Below are 21,847 nucleotides of genomic sequence, written 5' to 3' on the forward strand. Positions count from 1 at the left end.
AATTTCTTGCAATCTCGGCTTAGAAAATCTGGGAAAGACTTTGACTTTTTGGCAATCATGTTCAATTAATAACAGTTATTGAGAAGAAAAAAATGTCCATGACGTTTTTCAAAGTCTAGAAGTGCATGTTTACTTAACCAATTGCACTTTGAAAAGGTCTTGGTTGAAGCCATATATAGTCCTTTTTTTTTGAAGATTGAAGCCATATATAGTCCTACTGTCTAGTAGTGTATAAGGAAATTACTTAGAGTTTTCTTTATGATAAAACCTAAGTGTAAAGTTCCCTGATTTTTGGGTAACAATTATTGCTCATAGTTTCTCACAAAGGGAAAAAACAACAAGTAAAGTCCCAGTAGGATTTGCAGAGAAACAAGAAAGTCCTCAGGATTGAAGATAGGCTTGACATCAAGAGTGAGATACCTGATGACCCAAAACAAAACAAAAAGCAAAATTGCTAGCCTTCTAAATACATTCAATAAAACCCACAACATCAGATCTGGCAGTTAACCCCACCATAATCCTTAAAACAATTGATTCTGCAACTAATATAAGAATAGGCCAAAGGTGAAGCAGCCCACAGGAAACTTCAATGTTTGTTGAAGATATCTCCATTTCGAAGAAAAAGTTGAGGTATATAGAATTGTTGTAGTATCTGTCATGATTGATGAAGAATTCCAAGGTCAATGAGTGCCTACGGCGGCCATACAAACCAAAGTCTTGCCTTCAAACCTGAAGGTCAATGCTGTTTAGAATGTTCAAACAAATGGCATTTATACTCATCTTCCAAGCAAATAGCTTTCAGACTAGACATCGGTGGACATGGACATCTTCTCTTTCAGTGCTTGTTTCCTCAGCATCTTCTTTACAGCTTCCAACGCACTCGACAAGATTTCTCCATCTGAGTCACTCACTGATGGCATGACCTTGGTCTCCAATGATGGAAGCTTTGCCTTGGGTTTCTTCAATCCAGGGAGTTCGGAGAATCGTTACTTGGGAATTTGGTACAATAACATCCCTATGCAAAATGTTGTATGGGTTGCAAACAGGATAACCCCGATAAATGACACCACTGGCTTGCTGAAGATAGAAAGCACTGGCAGAGTCGTGCTTCTAGGTCAGAACCAAACAACTGTTTGGTCAATTAATTCCACAAAAGCAGCTCAGAATCCGATTCTGCAGCTCCTGGATTCGGGCAATCTTGTTGTCAGAGATGGAAACGATGGTAATTCAGAGAACTACTTGTGGCAAAGCTTTGATCATCCAACTGATACAATGTTACCAGGAATGAAGATTGGTTGGGACCTGAGAACTGGTTTAAATCGAAGACTAGCAGCATGGAAGAACTCAGATGATCCATCTCCTGGGGACCTTACTTATGGGGTAGAACTCCAAGGCAATCCAGAGATGGTGATACGGAAAGGCTCAGAAAAGTACTATCGCAGTGGCCTATGGAACGGCGATGGATTTAGTGGTACACCAAATTTGAGATCAAATCCAGTCTTTGATTACGACTTTGTCTGGAATGAGGAGGAGGTGTACTACATATATTACCTCAAAAACAAATCAGTGATGTCAAGGTTTGTTTTGAACCAAACTGAAAGTGTAAGACAGCGGTACACATGGAACCCAGAAACTCAGACTTGGAAGTTGTTTTCAATCATGCCAAGTGACTATTGTGACAGACGTGGACTATGTGGTGCAAATGGGAACTGCGATAACTCTAAGCTTCCAGCTTGCCAATGTTTGAAAGCATTCAGGCCTAAATCGCTGGAAAAATGGAACTCCTCAGACTGGTCTGATGGGTGTGTACACAATAAGCCATTAAACTGCCAAAGCGGAGATGGATTTCTTAGAATTGGGAGGGTGAAAACCCCAGATACCTCTCTTTCTTGGGTGAACAAAACCATGAATCTTAAGGAATGTAGGGCTAGGTGCTTGCAGAACTGTTCTTGTATGGCATACACTAATGCAGATATTAGAGGAGGAGGTAGCGGCTGCGCCATGTGGTTTGATGATCTAATTGATATTAAACAATTTCAATCATTTGGCCAGGATCTTTACATCAGAGTCTCTGCTTCAGAAGCAGGTATCAGTTTAAAATCGGAACATATTCTTTTTACAGCTTGTGATAACTTCTTTTGGCTTTTGTTTAATTATATTTGTGCTCCTTCATCAATATTGATCATGCAGAACTGAAAAACACGCGTAAGGCGAAGCTGGCCGTCATAATTGCAACACCAATTGCTTTGTTCTTGGGGATTCTTGTAGCCATTTATTACATCCGGAGAAGAAGGAGAAAATTAGAAGGTAACATCGACTATGGTCCTCATAAAGCAGGGGAAAGTTGGCATTTGATACAAATACCAAAATCATTTTTGCTCACAGCAGTGCTATCAAATCCCTACCCGGTTTTCAAGAAAACAGTAATACTGAAATTTGCCATTTCACTTATATTCCTTATCAAATTTGATAATAGATGGTTTCAATTTTGTTTTATGATCTGACGAAAAGAGTGTCTGTGAACGATTGGTTGGATATTTTTGGTTTTGGTGTTCAGAAGAAGCATACAGCTTTTTTTCTTCGATCTTAATCTATCAATATGCATAAGAAAGCATATTTCTATGTTGAATGCTAGCCTATTTTGACTACTGTTTCAGATGAAGTTGACGAAAGGAAGGAAAATGATCAAAAGAACCAAGGCCGGACTGAAGATATGGACCTTGCTGTATTCGAGCTAGGTACGATAGCCAGAGCTACGGATAGTTTTTCTTTTAATAACAAGCTAGGTGAAGGAGGTTTTGGACCTGTTTATAAGGTAAAATTAACAGCATAATACTAAAGTGATGTCAAGTACAGAGAATTCATCTTTATTGAAAGCTCATCAAAATGTTCTTATTGTCCAGGGGACACTTGCAAATGGACAAGAAATTGCTGTGAAAAGACTTTCGAAGAGTTCCGGACAAGGACTGAACGAGTTTAAAACTGAAGTAAAGTTGATTGCCAAACTTCAGCATCGGAATCTTGTAAGGCTTCTTGGGTGCTGCATTCATGGAGAGGAGAAAATGCTGGTTTATGAATACATGCCTAACAGAAGTCTTGACTCATTTATTTTTGGTCAGCAACCTTTCAATTTTATATAGTCTGCTCTCGGCTTGTGAAATAGTTTTCTTTTGCTGCTTCAAAAGATCAACTAGATATAGAATTAACATGAATGAAGTACTTGACAGATCAAAGAAGATGCAAAGTATTAGATTGGCCCAAGCGTTTCCAAATTATCTGTGGGATTGCTAGGGGACTACTCTACCTTCATCAAGATTCCAGATTGAGGATTATTCATAGAGATCTAAAAGCTAGTAATGTTTTGCTTGATAGTGAGATGAACCCAAAAATTTCAGATTTTGGCATGGCAAGAACTTTTGGAGGAGACCAGACTGAAGCCAATACTAACAGAGTGGTTGGAACTTAGTAAGTCTACTTTTTCTGCAAATTTGATCTATAAATCCCCATGAAACTCTTATCTGACAATGTTCTGCAGTGGTTATATGGCACCAGAATATGCTATCGATGGGCTGTTTTCGGTAAAATCAGATGTGTTTAGCTTTGGCATATTGTTGTTGGAGATAATAAGTGGAAGAAAGAATAGAGGATTCTATCATCAAAATCAAAGCGGCAACCTTATTGAACATGTAAGCCTCATTGTCATTATCTTTTATTACATATCTTGAACTGATGAATGATAAAAGAATTTCATTTTGCTGCAGGCATGGAGATTATGGAAAGAAGGCAAGCCTTTGAATCTTGCTGATGATTTCTTAGCAGAGACTGGCAGTCTATCACAGGTGTTACGATGCATCCACATTAGCCTCTTATGTGTGCAACAGCATCCTGAGGAGAGGCCAAACATGTCATCCGTGGTTCTGATGTTGGGAAGTGAAAATGAATTGCCTCTGCCCAAACAACCTGGTTTTTTGTTTCACAATAGTCCCTTTGAAGCAGAGTCTTCATCAGGCAACCATGGATCATCTTCGAGAAACGAAATAAGTTTATCACTTTTAGACGCTCGATAGAGGGTGATATGCTCCAAACCATCAGTAATGACTCCAATCCCACTTGATGTTTGGGGCATGTGCTTTTAGAGCCAATGCTAGTGAGAAATGTTTCAGAAATCAAACATGCAATCAAGTATAAATAGTGGTGTTTTGTTTATTTCATGGATAGATAAGATTGAAGGGCCAAACTGAAGCTTCATACAGTTAACATGTACAAATTCCATGCAATCTCTTCATTTACAAGTTTTTGACTTATCTTGTTTTCTACTGCATTTATGTAATATCAAGAGCCACCTAACCTTGTCAACTTGAAAAATGATAATATTAATGCATGATGAGCCCATCTTTCCCCTCAATATAAGTGTTAATTAGTGTGATAAATGAATCAACAAACTAACATCATTGTCTCTATATCATTTTGTGAATAATCAAACATTTGTTATCAACAAGAAGAAAAGATCATTCATACTACAGGGATTGCTCAGTTCCTTTTGCTTAAATCCAGAAGCGGCTAAGTACCATGAGACTGTAACCTCTTTTTGGGGCACAAACGAATGGACTTCACATACAAGATTAGTCAAGCTAACTAGCAATTAGATCTTTAACAGAGGCTAGGGATTCCAAGGCTGTAGAGTTTTCATCTTCATCTTTGTTTCATCGTAGTCCAACTCTTTGGTTATGGGGCTTCAAAGGAGTTGGAAGACGTATCGATGAGGTTGTCAGGGCGTTGCAAAACAAAAAGAAAAGGGAAGAGCACGCTGACTGTACGTGACTGACAGCTGATACGAGGTTGACTTTGTCCTGTTGCAGACAAAGATTTGGTGGGCCCAACACGTTGGCAACAATATCAAACGTAAGAGTGATAATAGATTTGGCAAAGTCATGAACACATCACTCAGGGGAGGGGGATTTGGCAAAATTATGGAGTGGTACTAGCAATTAGAGGAATGGGCCGACATGCTTAATGGGCTTGTAGTGCACTAGCAATTTTTTAATGGGCTTATTGTGGATCAAGGCATGTTCTAAAGGGCTTCTTTTGAACAACAAATATTGGTTTTTTCTTTGTTAAAGTCATTGTAGGAGTAGTCATCAGCGTAATTAAAAAACCGACAGTTCCGCTTGCCCGACGCTACTTTCCGCTTGGTTTTGTCATAACAATAATGTTGACTTAATAATAAATAATTATGTCATTCACCATGTATTTTTGTTAGTTTTTGAAAGTTCTCTTTAGATTTGCTGGCATGACTTCAAAATTATATATAATTAAATAATATATATATATATATATATATGTATAGTATTGTTTTGAAGAAGAAAAAGAAAGGAAAATGGAGTTCTATGTGCAAAAGAATTGATTTTATTTGTTGAATCAAATAAAAAATAATTAAATGTATAATTGAAAAATCATATACAGATTTTTTAAAAAACAGCATATCTATTAATTAGAAATAATAATAAATTATATAAATATGTGATTAATGTTAATTGATTAACTATTTTAAATTAATTACATTAATGAATTAACTAATTAATTAGTTAATTAAGATAATTAACTAACTATTTTATTTCCAAAATAATTTAAATTAATTAATTTAATTCTTTAAAACTTAACTAATTTACCAAAAATAAATATTTAGTAATTTCACATATTTTAATATATCAATATTTAGTATTTAAATATTAGGTTAGTTTTGTCATGCTATTATTTATTATTTTAAGGGATAAGGTTGAAAAATTAAAAATTTATTTTTTTTAAAAAAAGGTAAGTTTGAAAATATAAGGGTAATTTTTTAAATTTACATTACATTCTCATACTTCCAAACCAAAGAATACCATCTAATCTTCCCAGCAATCATATTACATGCAATCATCATTTGTCTATGATATATAAAACGTTGCAAAGTTTTTTTTCATTCATCATATTCCCTACAATTATCATTTTTTTATATTATACAAAATGCTGCAAAATTCTTCTCATCTATCATATTCCCTACAGTCATCACTTTTCCATATTATATCAATGCTGCAAAATTCTTCTCATCAATAACATTCTCAGTAATCATATTATTAACAATCACATTTTCAATAAAATATTAAAAAACCCGATTTATACTACTAAGAACAAACTAATTAACATGAAAATAAGGGAAATTGACACGAAGTCAATTCTATCGGTCCCTTAGGACTTGTGATTGCAATTTCTTGTAAATTCAGCCTAAAAGTATAGGAAGACTTGACTTTTTGGTAATCATGTCGACTTCATAATAGTTATTGAGAAGAAAAAATCTCCATGACGTACGTTTTTTTTAAGTCTAGATATGCATGTTTACTTAATTACTTGCATGTTGAGTGGTCTTGGTTTAAGTCATAGTCTTACGGTCTAGTAGTGTACAATGAAATTAATTTTAGAGGTTACTTTATGATATAATTGAGTGTAAAGTTCCCTGATTTTTTTGTGTAACAAAGAACTTTAGCATCTTGGGTTTACTGAAACAGTTGGGAGCTCTACATTAAGCTAGGGCAGACAAGAATATACCGTTTCATAGTTTTTTAAACTTAACTGCAACTTATTTCAGTTCCTATTTATCAATAATCTTAACTTGACAGCCATCATAGTTAAATATCTAGTTAAAGATATTTCTATCTCCAAGAAGAAGTTGAGACCTATAGAATAGTTGTAGTCTCTGTCACGATTGATGAAGAATTCCAAGGTCAATGGACCCAAAGTCTTGCCTTGAAGCCTGAAGGTCAATGCTGTTTAGAATGTTCAATCAAATGGCATCTATTCTTATCTTCCCAGCAAAAGGCTTTCAGACCATACATCCATGGGCATGGATATCCTTTCTTTCAGTGCTTGTTTCCTCATCATCTTCTCGAAAGCTTCCATCGCACTCGACAAGATTTCTCCGTCTGAGTCACTCACTGATGGCACGACCTTGGTCTCTAGTGATGGAAGCTTTGCATTGGGTTTCTTCACTCCGGGGAGTTCCAAGAATCGTTACTTGGGAATTTGGTACAATAACATCCCCATGCAAACTGTTGTATGGGTTGCAAACAGGATAAATCCAATAAATGACACCACTGGCTTGCTGAAGATAGAAAGCTCTGGCAGAGTCGTGCTTCTAGGTCAGAACCAAACAACTGTTTGGTCAATTAATTCCACAGAAGCAGCTCAGAATCCGATTCTGCAGCTCCTGGATTCAGGCAATCTTGTTGTCAGAGATGGAAAAGATGGTGATTCAGAGAACTACTTGTGGCAAAGCTTTGATTATCCAACTGATACAATGTTAGCAGGGATGAAGATTGGTTGGGACCTGAGAACTGGTTTAAATCGAAGACTATCAGCATGGAAGAACTCAGATGATCCATCTCCTGGGGACCTTACTTATGGGGTAGAACTCCAAGGCAATCCACAGATGGTGCTGCGGAAAGGCTCAGAAAAGTACTATCGCAGTGGCCTATGGAATGGCAATGGGTTTAGTGGTGTACCAAATTTAAGATCAAATCCGGTCTTTGATTACGACTTTGTCTGGAATAAGGAGGAGGTGTACTACATATTTTACCTGAAAAATAAATCGGTGATGTCAAGGTTTGTTTTGAACCAAACTGAAAAGGTAAGACAGCGGTACACATGGAACCCAGAAACTCAGACTTGGAAGTTGTTTTCAATCATGCCAAGTGACTATTGTGACACACCTGGACTTTGTGGTGCAAATGGGAACTGCGACAATTCCAAGCTTCCAGCTTGCCAATGTTTGAAAGCATTCAGGCCTAAATCGCTGGAAAGATGGAACTCCTCAGACTGGTCTGAAGGGTGTATACACAATAAGCCATTAAACTGTCAAAGGGGAGATGGATTTATTAGAATTGAGAGGGTGAAAACGCCAGATACCTCACATTCTTGGGTGAACAAAAGCATGAATCTTAAGGAATGTAGGGCTAGGTGCTTGCAGAACTGTTCATGTATGGCATACACTAATTTAGATATTAGAGGAGGAGGTAGCGGCTGCGCCATGTGGTTTGATGATCTAATTGATATTAAACAATTCCAATCATTTGGCCAAGATCTTTACATCAGAGTGTCTGCTTCAGAAGCAGGTATCAGTTTAAAATCGGAACATATTCTTGTTAAAGCTTGTGATAATTTCTTTTGGAAATTGTTTAATTATATTTGTGCTCCTTCAACAATATTGATCATGCAGAACTGAAAAACAAGTCTGAGGCGAAGCTGGCCATGATAATTGCAACGCCAATTGCTGTGTTCTTGGGGCTTCTTGTAGTCATATATTACATCCGGAGAAGGAGGAGAAAATTAGAAGGTAATATCAACCATGGTCCTCATAAAGCAGGGGAAAGTTGGTATTTGCTATCAAAATCAATTTCGCCAACAGCAGCGCTATCAAATCCCTGCCCTGTTTTCAAGAAAACAGTAATACTGAAATTTGCCATTTCATTATATTCCTTATCAAATTTGATAATAGATGGTTTTTAATTTTGTTTTATGATCTGACAAAAAAGAGAGTCCATGAACAATTGGTTGGATACTTTTGGTTTTGGTGTTCAGAAGAAGCATACAGCTTTTGTTCTTCTCTCTAAATCTATCAATATGCATAAGAAAGCCCATTTCTATGTTGAATGCTAGCCTATTTTGACTACTGTTTCAGATGAAGTTGAAGAAAGGATTGAAAATGACCAAAAGAACCAAGGCCGGAGTGAAGATATGGACCTTGCTGTATTCGAGCTTGGTACGATAGCCAGAGCTACAGATAGTTTTTCTTTTCATAACAAGCTAGGTGAAGGAGGTTTTGGACCTGTTTATAAGGTAAAGTTGACAGCATATTACTACAATGATCTCAATTACAGAGAATTCATCTTCCTTGAAAGCTCATCAAAATGTTCTTATTCTCCAGGGGACACTTGCAAATGGACAAGAAATTGCTGTGAAAAGACTTTCAAAGAGTTCCGGACAAGGATTGAACGAGTTTAAAACTGAAGTAAAGTTGATTGCCAAACTTCAGCATCGGAATCTTGTAAGGCTTCTTGGGTGCTGCATTCATGGAGAGGAGAAAATGCTGGTTTATGAATACATGCCTAACAGAAGTCTTGACTCATTTATTTTTGGTCAGAAACCTTTCAATTTTATATTGTCTGCTCTCGGCTTATGAAATAGTTTTCTTTTGCTGCTTCAAAGGATCAAATAGATATAGAATTAACATGAATGCAGTATTTGACAGATCAAAGAAGATGCAAAGTATTAGATTGGCCCAAGCGTTTCCAAATTATCTGTGGGATTGCTAGGGGACTACTCTACCTTCATCAAGATTCCAGATTGAGGATTATTCATAGAGATCTGAAAGCTAGTAATGTTCTACTTGATAGTGAGATGAACCCAAAAATTTCAGATTTTGGCATGGCCAGAACTTTTGGAGGAGACCAGACTGAAGCCAATACAAACAGAGTGGTTGGAACTTAGTAAGTCTACTTTTTCTGCAAATTTGATCTATAGATCCCCATGAAAATGCATACTTTTATCTGACAATGTCCTGCAGTGGTTATATGGCACCAGAATATGCTATCGATGGCCTGTTTTCGGTAAAATCAGATGTGTTTAGCTTTGGCATATTGTTGTTGGAGATAATAAGTGGAAGAAAGAATAGAGGATTCTATCATAAAAATCAAAGCGGCAACCTTATTGAACATGTAAGCCTCATTGTCATTATTTTTTATTACATATCTTGAATTGATGAATGATAAAAGAATTTCATTTTGCTGCAGGCATGGAGATTATGGAAAGAAGGCAAGCCTTTGAATCTTGCTGATGATTTCTTAGCAGAGACTGGCAGTCTATCACAGGTGTTACGATGCATCCACATTAGCCTTTTATGTGTACAGCAGCATCCTGAGGGGAGGCCAAGCATGTCATCCGTGGTTCTGATGTTGGGAAGTGAGAATGAATTGCCTCTGCCCAAACAACCTGGTTTTTTGTTTCACAAGAGTCCCTTTGAAGCAGATTCTTCATCCGGTAACCATGGATCATCTTCGAAAAACGAAATAAGTTTATCAGTTTTAGAGGCTCGATAGAGGGTGATATGCTTCATTAAACCTATTATGCTCCAAACTATCAGTAATGATTCCAATCCCACTTGATGTTCGGGGCATGTGCTTTTGGACCAAATGCTAGTGAGAAATGTTTCAAAAATCAACATGCAATCAAGTACAAATATTAGTGTTGCATTTATTCCGTGGATAGGTAGATTGAAGGACCAAACTAAAGCTTCATACAGTTCAGATATAACTGAAGCTTCATACGGTTAAGATGTACAAATTTCATGCAATCTCATCACTTACAAGTTGCTGACTTCTCTTGTTTTCTACTGCATTTGTGTAAGATCAAGAGCCACCTAATCTAGCCGGCTTGGGAACCTCAATATGAGTGTTAATTAATTAGTGTGATAAATGAATCAACAAACTAGCTTCATTGTCTCTACATTATTCTGTGCATAATCAAACCTGTGTCATCAACAACTAGAAAATATCATTCATGACCAGGATTCCTCAGTTCCTTTGCTTGACTCCAGAAGTGAACTTAGTACCATGAGACTGTAACCTCTTTTTGGGGCGCAAACGAATGAACTTCACATACAAGATTAGTCAAGCTAAGTATCAATTAGAACTTTAATAGAGGCTACAGATTCCAGGTTGAAAGAAGCTGGTGAGGTCTTCAACAAAGATATGTTGCAGTTTTAAGGCTGTACAGTTTTCATCTTCATCTTTGTTTGGTCGTGGTCCAACCCCTTTGCTTATGGGGGCTTCGACAGGCGTTGGACGACACGTTGATGAGGCTGTCAGGGCGCCTTAAAACAAAAAGAAAAGGGAGAGCGTCCTCATTGTACGTGACTGACACCTGATACGAGGTTGGCTTTGTCCGGTTTCAGACAGATTTGGTGGGCCCAACACGTTGGCAACAATATCAAACGCGAGAGTGATAATAGATTGGCAAAATGAAGAACACATCTCTCACGGATCCACTTCAGTGAGATATGGTGAGGGTCTTACGATTATAAATATAAAATTTTTACTATTTATTAGATATATTTTTTGATTTGATAACATGATATTGTAATTTATAAATTTAGAGATGTCAACTGGTAGGATATTCGTTAATTTTGAGATACTAAAATCTGAATTCGATTAAAAAATAAAATACCCAAACTCGATAATTACCTGAATTTTTTTTAAATTTACTATCCTAACTCAAATCCTAATACATAATCACTACCCGATAATTACTTGAACCCGTTTAAAAATCTGATTATGTAAAAAATTATTAAAATACTCTTTATAGATACCCAATTACCCAAACTCAAATCTGTACCTGTATCTATATACAATAATATTTTTATTCATATTTTATATAATTCACCAATAATTAAATTTATAAAAGCACATAAATAATAAAATTTAAATTTAAATAATCAAAAACAAATATCTCAAATATCAACTTAAATAATTAAAAACAAATATTAAACTACAACTTAAACATTACAAGTTTAATTAACTATGTGGGTTTATCCATGAAATTAAAAAAAATAATTATATTCCAAAATTATTCTAATCTTATAATTTCTTTTTAGGTATATATTTTATAAGTTTATATACACAAAAGTATATATTATAAACAATAATTTTATAAGTTATATTTTCTATAATGTTAATACAAAATAGCAAGTAAACATGTTTATATTTAAAGTATATATATAATAGTAATTGTATTCTTCATAAATTAACACAATATATAAAATATATGTATTAAAAGATATTACAAGTTAATTAATAATCATAGTTTTATGAATTAATTTAATTAATAATATGAATTTGTCTTGAATTACATAAAATTAAAAAAATATATAATCAGATTCGGGTATCGGGTATCCAAAGGGTGATATTTGAACCCTACCTGAACCCGATACAGGTATTATAGGGTACTCTAACTTTATACAATCAGATCAGGTACTCGTAAGTACCCTGTAACAGGATACCTATAGACATCCCTATATAAACTTACTTAAATTTATTATTCTTAATTTTTTAAATACATTTTTATTACCCATAAACTGTTTATTAAGTTTACGACTCATAAGTATTTACAAACTTACAATAATATAATAATTACGGTAAAATATTTTTTTTTATCATTAAATTAAAAGTTTTAATGATGCAACTTGTCTATTTCTTTTTGAACATTATGAAACTCATAAAAATATTATTATTATCATCATAGTCTTAGTTGAAAATGATGGTCAACATCTAAAAAAAAGTGATTATCTTCTAGAAAAAGAATTGCCTCTGCCCAAACAACCTGGTTTTTGGTTTCACAAGAGTCCCTTTGAAGCAAATTCTACATCAGGCAACTGCAGATCATCTTCTAGAAACGAAAAAAGTCTATCAATGTTAGAGGCTCGATAGAGAGTGGTATGCTTCATTAAACCTATTATGCTCCAAACCATCAGTAATGACTCCAATCCCACTTGATGTTTGGGGCATGTGCTTTTAGAGCCAATGCTAGTGAGAAATGTTTCAGAAATCAAACATGCAATCAAGTATAAATAGTAGTGTTTTGTTTATTTCATGGATAGATAAGATTGAAGGGCCAAACTGAAGCTTCATACAGTTAACATATACAAATTCCATGCAATCTCATCATTTACAAGTTTTTGACTTATCTTGTTTTCTGCTGCATTTATGTAATATCAAGGGCCATCTAACCTTGTCAACTTGAAAAATGATAATATTAATGCATGATGAGCCCATCTTTCCCCTCAATATAAGTGTTAATTAGTGTGATAAATGAATCAACAAACTAACATCATTGTCTCTATATCATTTTGTGCATAATCAAACATTTGTTATCAACAAGAAGAAAAGATCATTCATACTACAGGGATTGCTCAGTTCCTTTTGCTTAAATCCAGAAGCGGCTAAGTACCATGAGACTGTAACCTCTTTTTGGGGCACAAACGAATGGACTTCACATACAAGATTAGTCAAGCTAACTAGCAATTAGATCTTTAACAGAGGCTAGGGATTCCAAGGCTGTAGAGTTTTCATCTTCATCTTTGTTTCATCGTAGTCCAACTCTTTGGTTATGGGGGCTTCAAAGGAGTTGGAAGACGTATCGATGAGGTTGTCAGGGCGTTGCAAAACAAAAAGAAAAGGGAAGAGCACGCTGATTGTACGTGACTGACAGCTGATACGAGGTTGGCTTTGTCCTGTTGCAGACAAAGATTTGGTGGGCCCAACACGTTGGCAACAATATCAAACGTAAGAGTGATAATAGATTTGGCAAAGTCATGAACACATCACTCAGGGGAGGGGGATTTGGCAAAATTATGGAGTCGTACTAGCAATTAGAGGAATGGGCCGACATGCTTAATGGGCTTGTAGTGCACTAGCAATTTTTTAATGGGCTTGTTGTGGATCAAGGCATGTTCTAAAGGGCTTCTATTGGACAACAAATGTTGGTTTTTTCTTTATTAAAGTCATTGTAGGAGTAGTCATTGGCACGTGAGTGGACCCGTTGGAGAAAACAGCGTAATTAAAAAACCGACAGTTCCACCTGCCCGACGCTACTTTCCGATTGGTTTTGTCATAACAATAATGTTGACTCAATAATAAATAATTATGTCATTCACCATGTATTTTTGTTGGTTTTTGAAAGTTCTCTTTAGATTTGCTGGCATGACGTCAAAATTATATATAATTACATAATATATATATGTATAGTATTGTTTTAAAGAAGAAAAAGAAAGGAAAATGGAGTTCTATGTGTCAAAAAAATTGATTTTATTTGTTGAATCAAATAAAAAATAATTAAATATATAATTGATAAATCATATATATATAAATTTTTTAAAAAAGAGCATATCTATTAATTAGAAATAATAATTAATTATATAAATAGGTAATTAATACTAATTGATTAACTATTTTACATTAATGAATTAACTAATTAATTAGTTAATTAAATTAATTAACTAACTAATCTATTTATAAAATAATTTTAATTATTTAATTTAATTCTTTAAAACTTAACTAATTTACTAAAAATAAATATTTAGTAATTTCACATGTTTTAATATATAAATATTTACTGTTCAAATATTCTGTTATTTTTGTCATGCTATTATCTATTATTTTTAGAAAAAATTAAAAAATTAAAAATTTAAATTTAAGAAAAAAAGGCAAGCTTGAAAATATAAAAGTAATTTTGTAAATTTAGCTTACATTGCAATGGTTAGTTACAAAACAAATACTGTAATATAATTTAATTAAATATATTACATGAATGTGCTTTTAGTTTTTTCATATCCAAAGCTACCTAAGTTAAAGATATTTCTATCTCCCATAAGAAGTTAGTATATAGAATAGTTGCAGTCTGTCACGATTGATGAATAATTCCAAGGTCAATGGAGCCAAAGTCTTGCCTTGGAGCCCGGAGGTTAACGCTGTTTAGAATGTTCAATGAAATGGCGTCTATTCTTATCTTCCAAGCAAAAAGCTTTCATACTATACATCCATGGACATGGATATCCTTTCTTTCAGTGCTTGTTTCCTCATCATCTTCTCAAAAGCTTCCAACGCACTCGACAAGATTTCTCCGACTGAGTCACTCATTGATGGCAAGACCTTGGTCTCTAGTGATGGAAGCTTTATGTTGGGTTTCTTCACTCCGGGGAGTTCTAAGAATCGTTACTTGGGAATTTGGTACAATAACATCCCTATGCAAACTGTTGTATGGGTTGCAAACAGGATAAACCCGATAAATGACACCACTGGCTTGCTGAAGATAGAAAGCACTGGCAGAGTCGTGCTTCTGGGTCAGAACCAAACAACAGTTTGGTCAATTAATTCCACAAAAGCAGCTCAGAATCCGATTCTGCAGCTCCTGGATTCAGGCAATCTTGTTGTTAGAAATGGAAACGATGGTAATTCACAGAACTACTTGTGGCAAAGCTTTGATCATCCAACTGACACACTGTTTCCCGGGATGAAGTTTGGTTGGGACCTGAGAACTGGTTTAAATCGAAGACTAGTAGCATGGAAGAACTCAGATGATCCATCTCCTGGGGACCTTACTTATGGGGTGGAACTCCAAGGCAATCCAGAGATGGTGCTGCGGAAAGGCTCAGAAAAGTACTCTCGCAGTGGCCTATGGAACGGCGATGGATTTAGTGGTACACCAAATTTGAGATCAAATCCAGTCTTTGATTACGACTTTGTCTGGAATGAGGAGGAGGTGTACTACATATATTACCTCAAAAACAAATCAGTGATGTCAAGGTTTGTTTTGAACCAAACTGAAAGTGTAAGACAGCGGTACACATGGAACCCAGAAACTCAGACTTGGAAGTTGTTTTCAATCATGCCAAGTGACTATTGTGACAGACGTGGACTATGTGGTGCAAATGGGAACTGCGATAACTCAAAGCTTCCAGCTTGCCAATGTTTGAAAGCATTCAGGCCTAAATCGCTGGAAAAATGGAACTCCTCAGACTGGTCTGATGGGTGTGTACACAATAAGCCATTAAACTGCCAAAGCGGAGATGGATTTCTTAGAATTGGGAGGGTGAAAACTCCAGATGCCTCTCATTCTTGGGTGAACAAAAGCATGAAACTCAAGGAATGTAGGGCTAGGTGCTTGCAGGACTGTTCTTGTATGGCATACACTAATTTAGATATTAGAGGAGGAGGTAGCGGCTGCGCCATGTGGTTTGATGATCTAATTGACATTAAGCAATTTCAATCATCTAGCCAGGATCTTTACATCAGAGTCTCTGCTTCAGAAGCAGGTATCAGTTTAAAATCGGAACATATTCTTGTTACAGCTTGTGATCAGGGGCGGAGCCTCATACAGTTTCACCTCCCAAAATTTTTAAAATTTTTTTTATATTATAAAAAATTTTTAAAATTTTTTATATATTCTCTTAATGGTCTTTGAATAATTTTTTTAATAATTAATATAAATAAAAAAATAAAAAAAAATTTCCCACACGCTTTATTTAATTTTAACTTTTTTTATTTTTTTTAATTTATATTTTTTAATACTATTTGTTTATATGTTCTAAATTTTTATAGATTTCTTTTTTTAAATTTCTACAAACCATCAATCATATTTTTTTTTTGTTATGTCATATGTAAGTTTTATCTTCTACTTATTATATTCGTTTTTTTTTATTATGTGAATTTTATTTTTCATGATTTATTTTTTAAAAATTAATAAATTATTATATAATTCTCAAATATAAATTATAATGTTTTACTGTTACTTAAAATTTTATTAATATATTATTTTTTAATTAATCTTAATTATGTAAGAGAAAATTATCTTGAGCATATATATTTTATATGCATTACGTTTTATATTTAGTTGAAAGGAAATTATTTTCAATATATAGTCTTTAAATAATCTTAATTATATAAGAGGAAATTGTTAATCTTGTATATGGTATTTAATTATTTATATTTTATGCATTATAGTTTCATGTTTAGTATTATAAGTTTAAATAGAAATAAAATAAGAATATTGCATATTGAATGCATTTTTTTTTTTCAAGTTTAATTAAAGTATGAGTAGGTTGAAAACAACTAACAAATTCTTTAAAAGAAAAAATATAAATCGTCCAAATGATTCTCCTATACTTGAGCCATCAAGCCTTAATGCTTCAACTCATAAATAAAAGTAATATGAATCAAAATGTCCAATACTCAATCTTAAAGAAATAGATTTTTCAATACATAATTTTTAATGGATGAATTTGAATTTAAAAAATATAATCAAGCACAACTTTCTTATTTTCTATTAACAATCTTTACATGTTATACAAAATTATTTTCTATTAACAATTTTTTGATTATTGATTAAATTCAATATATTAATTTTTAAAATTTTTAATTCTTATTCACCTGTCTCTCTGGCCCTAAAAAAAATTGGTTAGCTCCGCCTTGACTTGTGATAATTTCTTTTGGAAACTGTTTAATTATATTTGTGCTCCTTCATCAATATTGATCATGCAGAACTGAAAAACAAGCCTAAAGCGAAGCTGGCCGTGATAATTGCAACGCCAATTGCTCTGTTCTTTGGGCTTCTTGCAGCCATTTATTGCATCCACAGAAGAAGGAGAAAATTAGAAGGTAATATCAACTATGGTCCTCATAAAGCAGGGGAAAGTTGGCATTTGATACAAATACCAAAGTCATTTTTGCTCACAGTAGTGCTATCAAATCCCTGCCCTGTTTTCAAGAAAACAGTAATACTGAAATTTGCCATTTCACTTATATTCCTTATCAATTTTGATAATACATGGCTTTCAATTTTGTTTTATGATCTGACAAAAAAAAGTCCATGAACAATCGGTTGGATATTTTTGGTTTTGGTGTTCAGAAGAAGCATACAGCCTTTTTTCTTCTATCTAAATCTATCAATATGCATAAGAAAGCATATTTCTATGTTGAGTGCTAGCCTATTTTGACTACTGTTTCAGATGAAGCTGAAGAAAGGGATGAAATGGATCAAATGAACCAAGACCAGAGTGAAGATATGGACCTTGCTGTATTCGAGCTAGCTACGATAGCCAGAGCTACTGATAATTTTTGTTTTGATAACAAGCTAGGTGAAGGAGGTTTTGGACCTGTTTATAAGGCAAAGTTGACAGCATGTTACTAAAGTGATCTTAAGTACAAAGAATTCATCTTTATTGAAAGCTCATCAAAATGTTCTTATTGTCCAGGGGACACTTGCAAATGGACAAGAAATTGCTGTGAAGAGACTTTCAAAGAGTTCCGGACAAGGATTGAACGAGTTTAAAACTGAAGTAAAGTTGATTGCCAAACTTCAGCATCGGAATCTTGTAAGGCTTCTTGGGTGCTGCATTCATGGAGAGGAGACAATGCTGGTTTATGAATACATGCCTAACAGAAGTCTTGACTCATTTATTTTTGGTCAGAAACCTTTCAATTTTATATTTTCTGCTCTCGGCTTGTGAAATAGTTTTCTTTTGCTGCTTCAAAATATCAACTAGATATAGAATTAACATGAATGAAGTACTTGACAGATCAAAAAAGATGCAAAGTATTAGATTGGCCCAAGCGTTTCCAAATTCTCTGTGGGATTGCTAGGGGACTACTCTACCTTCATCAAGATTCTAGATTGAGGATTATTCATAGAGATCTAAAAGCTAGTAATGTTTTGCTTGATAGTGAGATGAACCCAAAAATTTCAGATTTTGGCATGGCAAGAACTTTTGGAGGAGACCAGACTGAAGCCAATACCAACAGAGTGGTTGGAACTTAGTAAGTCTACTTTTTCTGCAAATTTGATCTATAAATCCCCATGAAACTCTTATTTGACAATGTTCTGCAGTGGTTATATGGCACCAGAATATGCTATCGATGGCCTGTTTTCGGTAAAATCAGATGTGTTTAGCTTTGGCATATTGTTGTTGGAGATAATAAGTGGAAGAAAGAATAGAGGATTCTATCATCAAAATCAAAGCGGCAACCTTATTGAACATGTAAGCCTCATTGTCATTATCTTTTATTACATATCTTGAACTGATGAATGATAAAAGAATTTCATTTTGCTGCAGGCATGGAGATTATGGAAAGAAGGCAAGCCTTTGAATCTTGCTGATGATTTCTTAGCAGAGACTGGCAGTCTATCACAGGTGTCACGATGCATCCACATTAGCCTCTTATGTGTACAACAGCATCCTGAGGAGAGGCCAAGCATGTCATCCGTGGTTCTGATGTTGGGAAGTGAAAATGAATTGCCTCTGCCCAAACAACCTGGTTTTTTGTTTCACAATAGTCCCTTTGAAGTAGATTCTTCATCAGGCAACTATAAATCATCTTCGAAAAACGAAATAAGTCTATCAATGTTAGAGGCTCGATAGAGGGTGGTATGCTTCATTAAACCTATTATGCTCCAATCCCACTTGATGTTTGGGGCATGTGCTTTTAGAGCCAATGCTAGTGAGAAATGTTACAGAAATTAAACATGCAATGAAGTATAAATAGTAGTGTTTTGTTTATTTCATGGATAGATAAGATTGAAGGGCCAAACTGAAGCTTCATACAGTTAACATATACAAATTCCATGCAATCTCATCATTTACAAGTTTTTCACTTATCTTGTTTTCGGCTGCATTTATGTAATATCAAACGTAAGAGTGATAATAGATTGGCAAAATCATGAACACATCACTCAAGGTCAGGGGAGGGGGATTTGGCAAAATTATGAAGTGGTACTAGCAATTTTAGGAATGGGCCGGCATGCTTAATGAGCTTGTAGTGGACTATCAATTTTCTAATGGGCTTATTGTGGATCGAGGCATGTTCTAATGGGCTTCTATTGGACAACAAATATTGATTTTTTTTTTATTATGGAGGGTTTATTGATGGTTTTTTTTGGAATGGATTTATTTATACATAATTACATATATATTGTATTTAAGAAAACAAATAAAATTTTGAATTTCCATATTATTTTTATTCTTATTCTTTTAAATGTATTTTTACTATTCACAAACTAATTATTATATTTATGACTCATAAATGTATACAAACTAACAACGACATAACAATCACTGTAAAATATTTTTTATTCATGATTAAATCAAAAACTTTAATGATACAACTTGTCTATTTCTTTTTCAACATAATGAAAGTCATAAAAATATTATCATCATAGTCATAGTTGAAAATGATGGTCAACATTTTAAAAAAAAAAGTGATTATCTTTTTTTTAATTAAAGTAATAGTAGAAGTAGTCATTGGCACGTGAGTGGACCCATTTGAGAAAATAGCATAATTAACTAGCAGATGCTTCCGGCTTGATGCTACTTTCAGCTTGATTTTGTCATAACAATAATGTTGCATTAATAATTAGTAATTATGTCATTCACCATGTATTTTTGTTGGTTTTTGAAAGTTCTCTTTAGATTTGCTGGCATGACTTCAAAATTATATATAATTAAATAATATATATAAATATATATGTATAATATTGTTTTAAAGAAGAAAAAGAAAGGAAAATGGAGTTCTATGTGCCAAAAAATTGATTTTATTTGTTGAATCAAATAAAAAATAATTAAATGTATAATTGATAAATCGTGTATAAAATTTTAAAAAAGAGAGTATATCTATTAATTAGAAATAATAATTGATTATATAAATATGTGATTAATTTTAATTGATTAACTATTTTAAATTAATTAAATTAATGAATTAACTAATTAATTAGTTAATTAAATTAATTAACTAACTAATTTATTTATAAAATAATTTAAATTAATTAATTTAATTCTTTAAAACTTAACTAATTTACTAAAAATAAATATTTAGTAATTTCACATATTTTAATATATAAATATTTAGTATTTAAATATTAGGTTAGTTTTGTCATGCTATTATTTATTATTTTAAGGGATAAAGTTGAAAAATTAAAAATTTACATTAAAAAAAGGTAAGTTTGAAAATATAAAGGGAATTTTTTAAATTTACATTACATTCTCATACTTCCAAACCAAAGACTACCATCTAATCTTCCCAACAATTATATTACATGCAATCATCATTTTTCTATGATATATAAAACATTCTAAAGTTTTTTTCATCCATCATATTCCCTGCAATTATCATATTTTTATATTATACAAAACGCTGCAAAGTTCTTCTCATTCATCATATTCCCTGCAATCATCACTTTTTCATATTATATCAATGTTGCAAAATTCTTCTCATCAATAACATTCTCAGTAATCAAATTATTAACAATTACATTTTCAATAAAATATATAAAAAAAAAACACGGTTTATACTATCAAGAACAAACTAATTAACATGAAAATAGGGGAAATTGACACGAAGTCAATTCCATCGGACCCTTAGGACTTGTGATTGCAATTTTTTGTAAATTCAGCCTAAAAGTATAGGAAGACTTGACTTTTTGGTAATCATGTCGACTTCATAATGGTTATTGAGAAGAAAAAATCTCCCTGACGTACGTTTTTTTTAAGTCTAGAGATGCATGTTTACTTAATTACTTGCACGTTGAGTGGTCTTGGTTTAAGTCATAGTCTTACGGTCTAGTAGTGTACAATGAAATTAATTTTAGAGGTTACTTTATGATAAAACCTAAGTGTAAAGTTCCCTGATTTTTTTGTGTAACAAAGAATTTTAGCATCTTCGGTTTACTGAAACAGTTGGGAGCTCTACATTAAGCTAGGGCGGACAAGAATATTCTGTTTCATGGTTTTTTAAACTTTAAGTTACTTAACTGCAACTTATTTCAGTTCCTATTTCTCAATAATCTTAACTTCACAGCCATCATGTTAGTTAAAGATATTTCCATCTCCAGGAAGAAGTTGAGGCCTATAGAATAGTTGTCGTCTCTGTCACGATTGATGAAGAATTTCAAGGTCAATGGACCCAAAGTCTTGCCTTGAAGCCTGAAGGTCAATGCTGTTTAGAATGTTCAATCAAATGGCATCTATTCTTATCTTCAAAGCAAAAAGCTTTCAGACTATACATCCATGGACATGGATATCCTTTCTTTCAGTGCTTGTTTCCTCATCATCTTCACCAAAGCTTCCAGCGCACCCGACAAGATTTCTCCGTCTGAGTCACTCACTGATGGCACGACCTTGGTCTCTAGTGATGGAAGCTTTGTATTGGGTTTCTTCACTCCGGGGAGTTCTAAGAATCGTTACTTGGGAATTTGGTACAATAACATCCCCATG

At 33.8% G+C, this 21,847-nt stretch overlaps 3 protein-coding genes across 7 annotated transcripts; all 3 read left to right on the forward strand.

Annotated features, from left to right (window-relative positions):
* Positions 1 to 408: 408 nt before the first annotated feature.
* On the forward strand, positions 409 to 4,270 carry LOC18593897 (G-type lectin S-receptor-like serine/threonine-protein kinase At4g27290). Its single transcript, XM_088807872.1, has 7 exons — positions 409 to 2,086; positions 2,191 to 2,307; positions 2,658 to 2,815; positions 2,904 to 3,114; positions 3,228 to 3,465; positions 3,536 to 3,686; positions 3,762 to 4,270. Exons 1-7 carry the CDS (start codon positions 820 to 822, stop codon positions 4,065 to 4,067), a joined length of 2,448 nt encoding a protein of 815 aa, XP_088663998.1. The 5' UTR covers positions 409 to 819; the 3' UTR covers positions 4,068 to 4,270.
* Positions 4,271 to 6,776: 2,506 nt separating this feature from the next.
* LOC148761499 (G-type lectin S-receptor-like serine/threonine-protein kinase At4g27290) lies at positions 6,777 to 10,428 on the forward strand. 2 transcript variants are annotated; one of them, XM_088807868.1, is made up of 7 exons: positions 6,786 to 8,147; positions 8,252 to 8,368; positions 8,714 to 8,871; positions 8,960 to 9,170; positions 9,284 to 9,521; positions 9,599 to 9,749; positions 9,825 to 10,428. In XM_088807868.1, exons 1-7 carry the CDS (start codon positions 6,875 to 6,877, stop codon positions 10,128 to 10,130), a joined length of 2,454 nt encoding a protein of 817 aa, XP_088663994.1. In that variant the 5' UTR covers positions 6,786 to 6,874; the 3' UTR covers positions 10,131 to 10,428. The 2 variants fall into 2 exon arrangements, with proteins under 2 accessions (XP_088663995.1, XP_088663994.1); XM_088807869.1 differs by lacking the exon at positions 9,825 to 10,428 and having other exon boundaries at positions 6,777 to 8,147; positions 9,616 to 9,690.
* A 4,068-nt stretch (positions 10,429 to 14,496) lies between these two features.
* On the forward strand, positions 14,497 to 21,729 carry LOC148761500 (G-type lectin S-receptor-like serine/threonine-protein kinase At4g27290). Of its 4 annotated transcripts, none has more exons than XM_088807866.1 (7): positions 14,497 to 15,898; positions 17,124 to 17,240; positions 17,591 to 17,748; positions 17,837 to 18,047; positions 18,161 to 18,398; positions 18,469 to 18,619; positions 21,466 to 21,729. In XM_088807866.1, the coding sequence occupies exons 1-7, from the start codon at positions 14,626 to 14,628 to the stop codon at positions 21,727 to 21,729; spliced, it is 2,412 nt and encodes an 803-aa protein (XP_088663992.1). In that variant the 5' UTR covers positions 14,497 to 14,625. The 4 variants fall into 4 exon arrangements, with proteins under 4 accessions (XP_088663992.1, XP_088663990.1, XP_088663993.1 ...); XM_088807864.1 differs by lacking the exon at positions 21,466 to 21,729 and adding an exon at positions 18,677 to 19,214; XM_088807865.1 differs by lacking the exon at positions 21,466 to 21,729 and adding an exon at positions 18,695 to 19,214 and having other exon boundaries at positions 14,498 to 15,898.
* The last annotated feature ends 118 nt before the right edge of the window (positions 21,730 to 21,847 follow it).

The sequence above is a fragment of the Theobroma cacao genome, chromosome 7 (assembly GCF_053813885.1).
Source record: "Theobroma cacao isolate CCN51 chromosome 7, ASM5381388v1, whole genome shotgun sequence".
Classification (NCBI taxonomy): Eukaryota; Viridiplantae; Streptophyta; class Magnoliopsida; order Malvales; family Malvaceae; genus Theobroma; species Theobroma cacao.

What these genes read in the sequence shown, in the direction of transcription:
- LOC18593897 (XM_088807872.1), top strand. Translation starts at nt 820, where the DNA reads ATGGACATCTTCTCTTTCAGTGCTTGTTTCCTCAGCATCTTCTTTACA. An exon ending in GTTTTGGACCTGTTTATAAG is followed by an intron (nt 2,816 to 2,903) that starts GTAAAATTAACA and finishes CTTATTGTCCAG; the next exon opens with GGGACACTTGCAAATGGACA. An exon ending in AACAGAGTGGTTGGAACTTA is followed by an intron (nt 3,466 to 3,535) that starts GTAAGTCTACTT and finishes AATGTTCTGCAG; the next exon opens with TGGTTATATGGCACCAGAAT.
- LOC148761499 (XM_088807868.1), top strand. Translation starts at nt 6,875, where the DNA reads ATGGGCATGGATATCCTTTCTTTCAGTGCTTGTTTCCTCATCATCTTC. An exon ending in AGTGTCTGCTTCAGAAGCAG is followed by an intron (nt 8,148 to 8,251) that starts GTATCAGTTTAA and finishes TTGATCATGCAG; the next exon opens with AACTGAAAAACAAGTCTGAG. An exon ending in AAGGAGGAGAAAATTAGAAG is followed by an intron (nt 8,369 to 8,713) that starts GTAATATCAACC and finishes CTACTGTTTCAG; the next exon opens with ATGAAGTTGAAGAAAGGATT.
- LOC148761500 (XM_088807864.1), top strand. Translation starts at nt 14,626, where the DNA reads ATGGACATGGATATCCTTTCTTTCAGTGCTTGTTTCCTCATCATCTTC. An exon ending in AAGAAGGAGAAAATTAGAAG is followed by an intron (nt 17,241 to 17,590) that starts GTAATATCAACT and finishes CTACTGTTTCAG; the next exon opens with ATGAAGCTGAAGAAAGGGAT. An exon ending in AACAGAGTGGTTGGAACTTA is followed by an intron (nt 18,399 to 18,468) that starts GTAAGTCTACTT and finishes AATGTTCTGCAG; the next exon opens with TGGTTATATGGCACCAGAAT.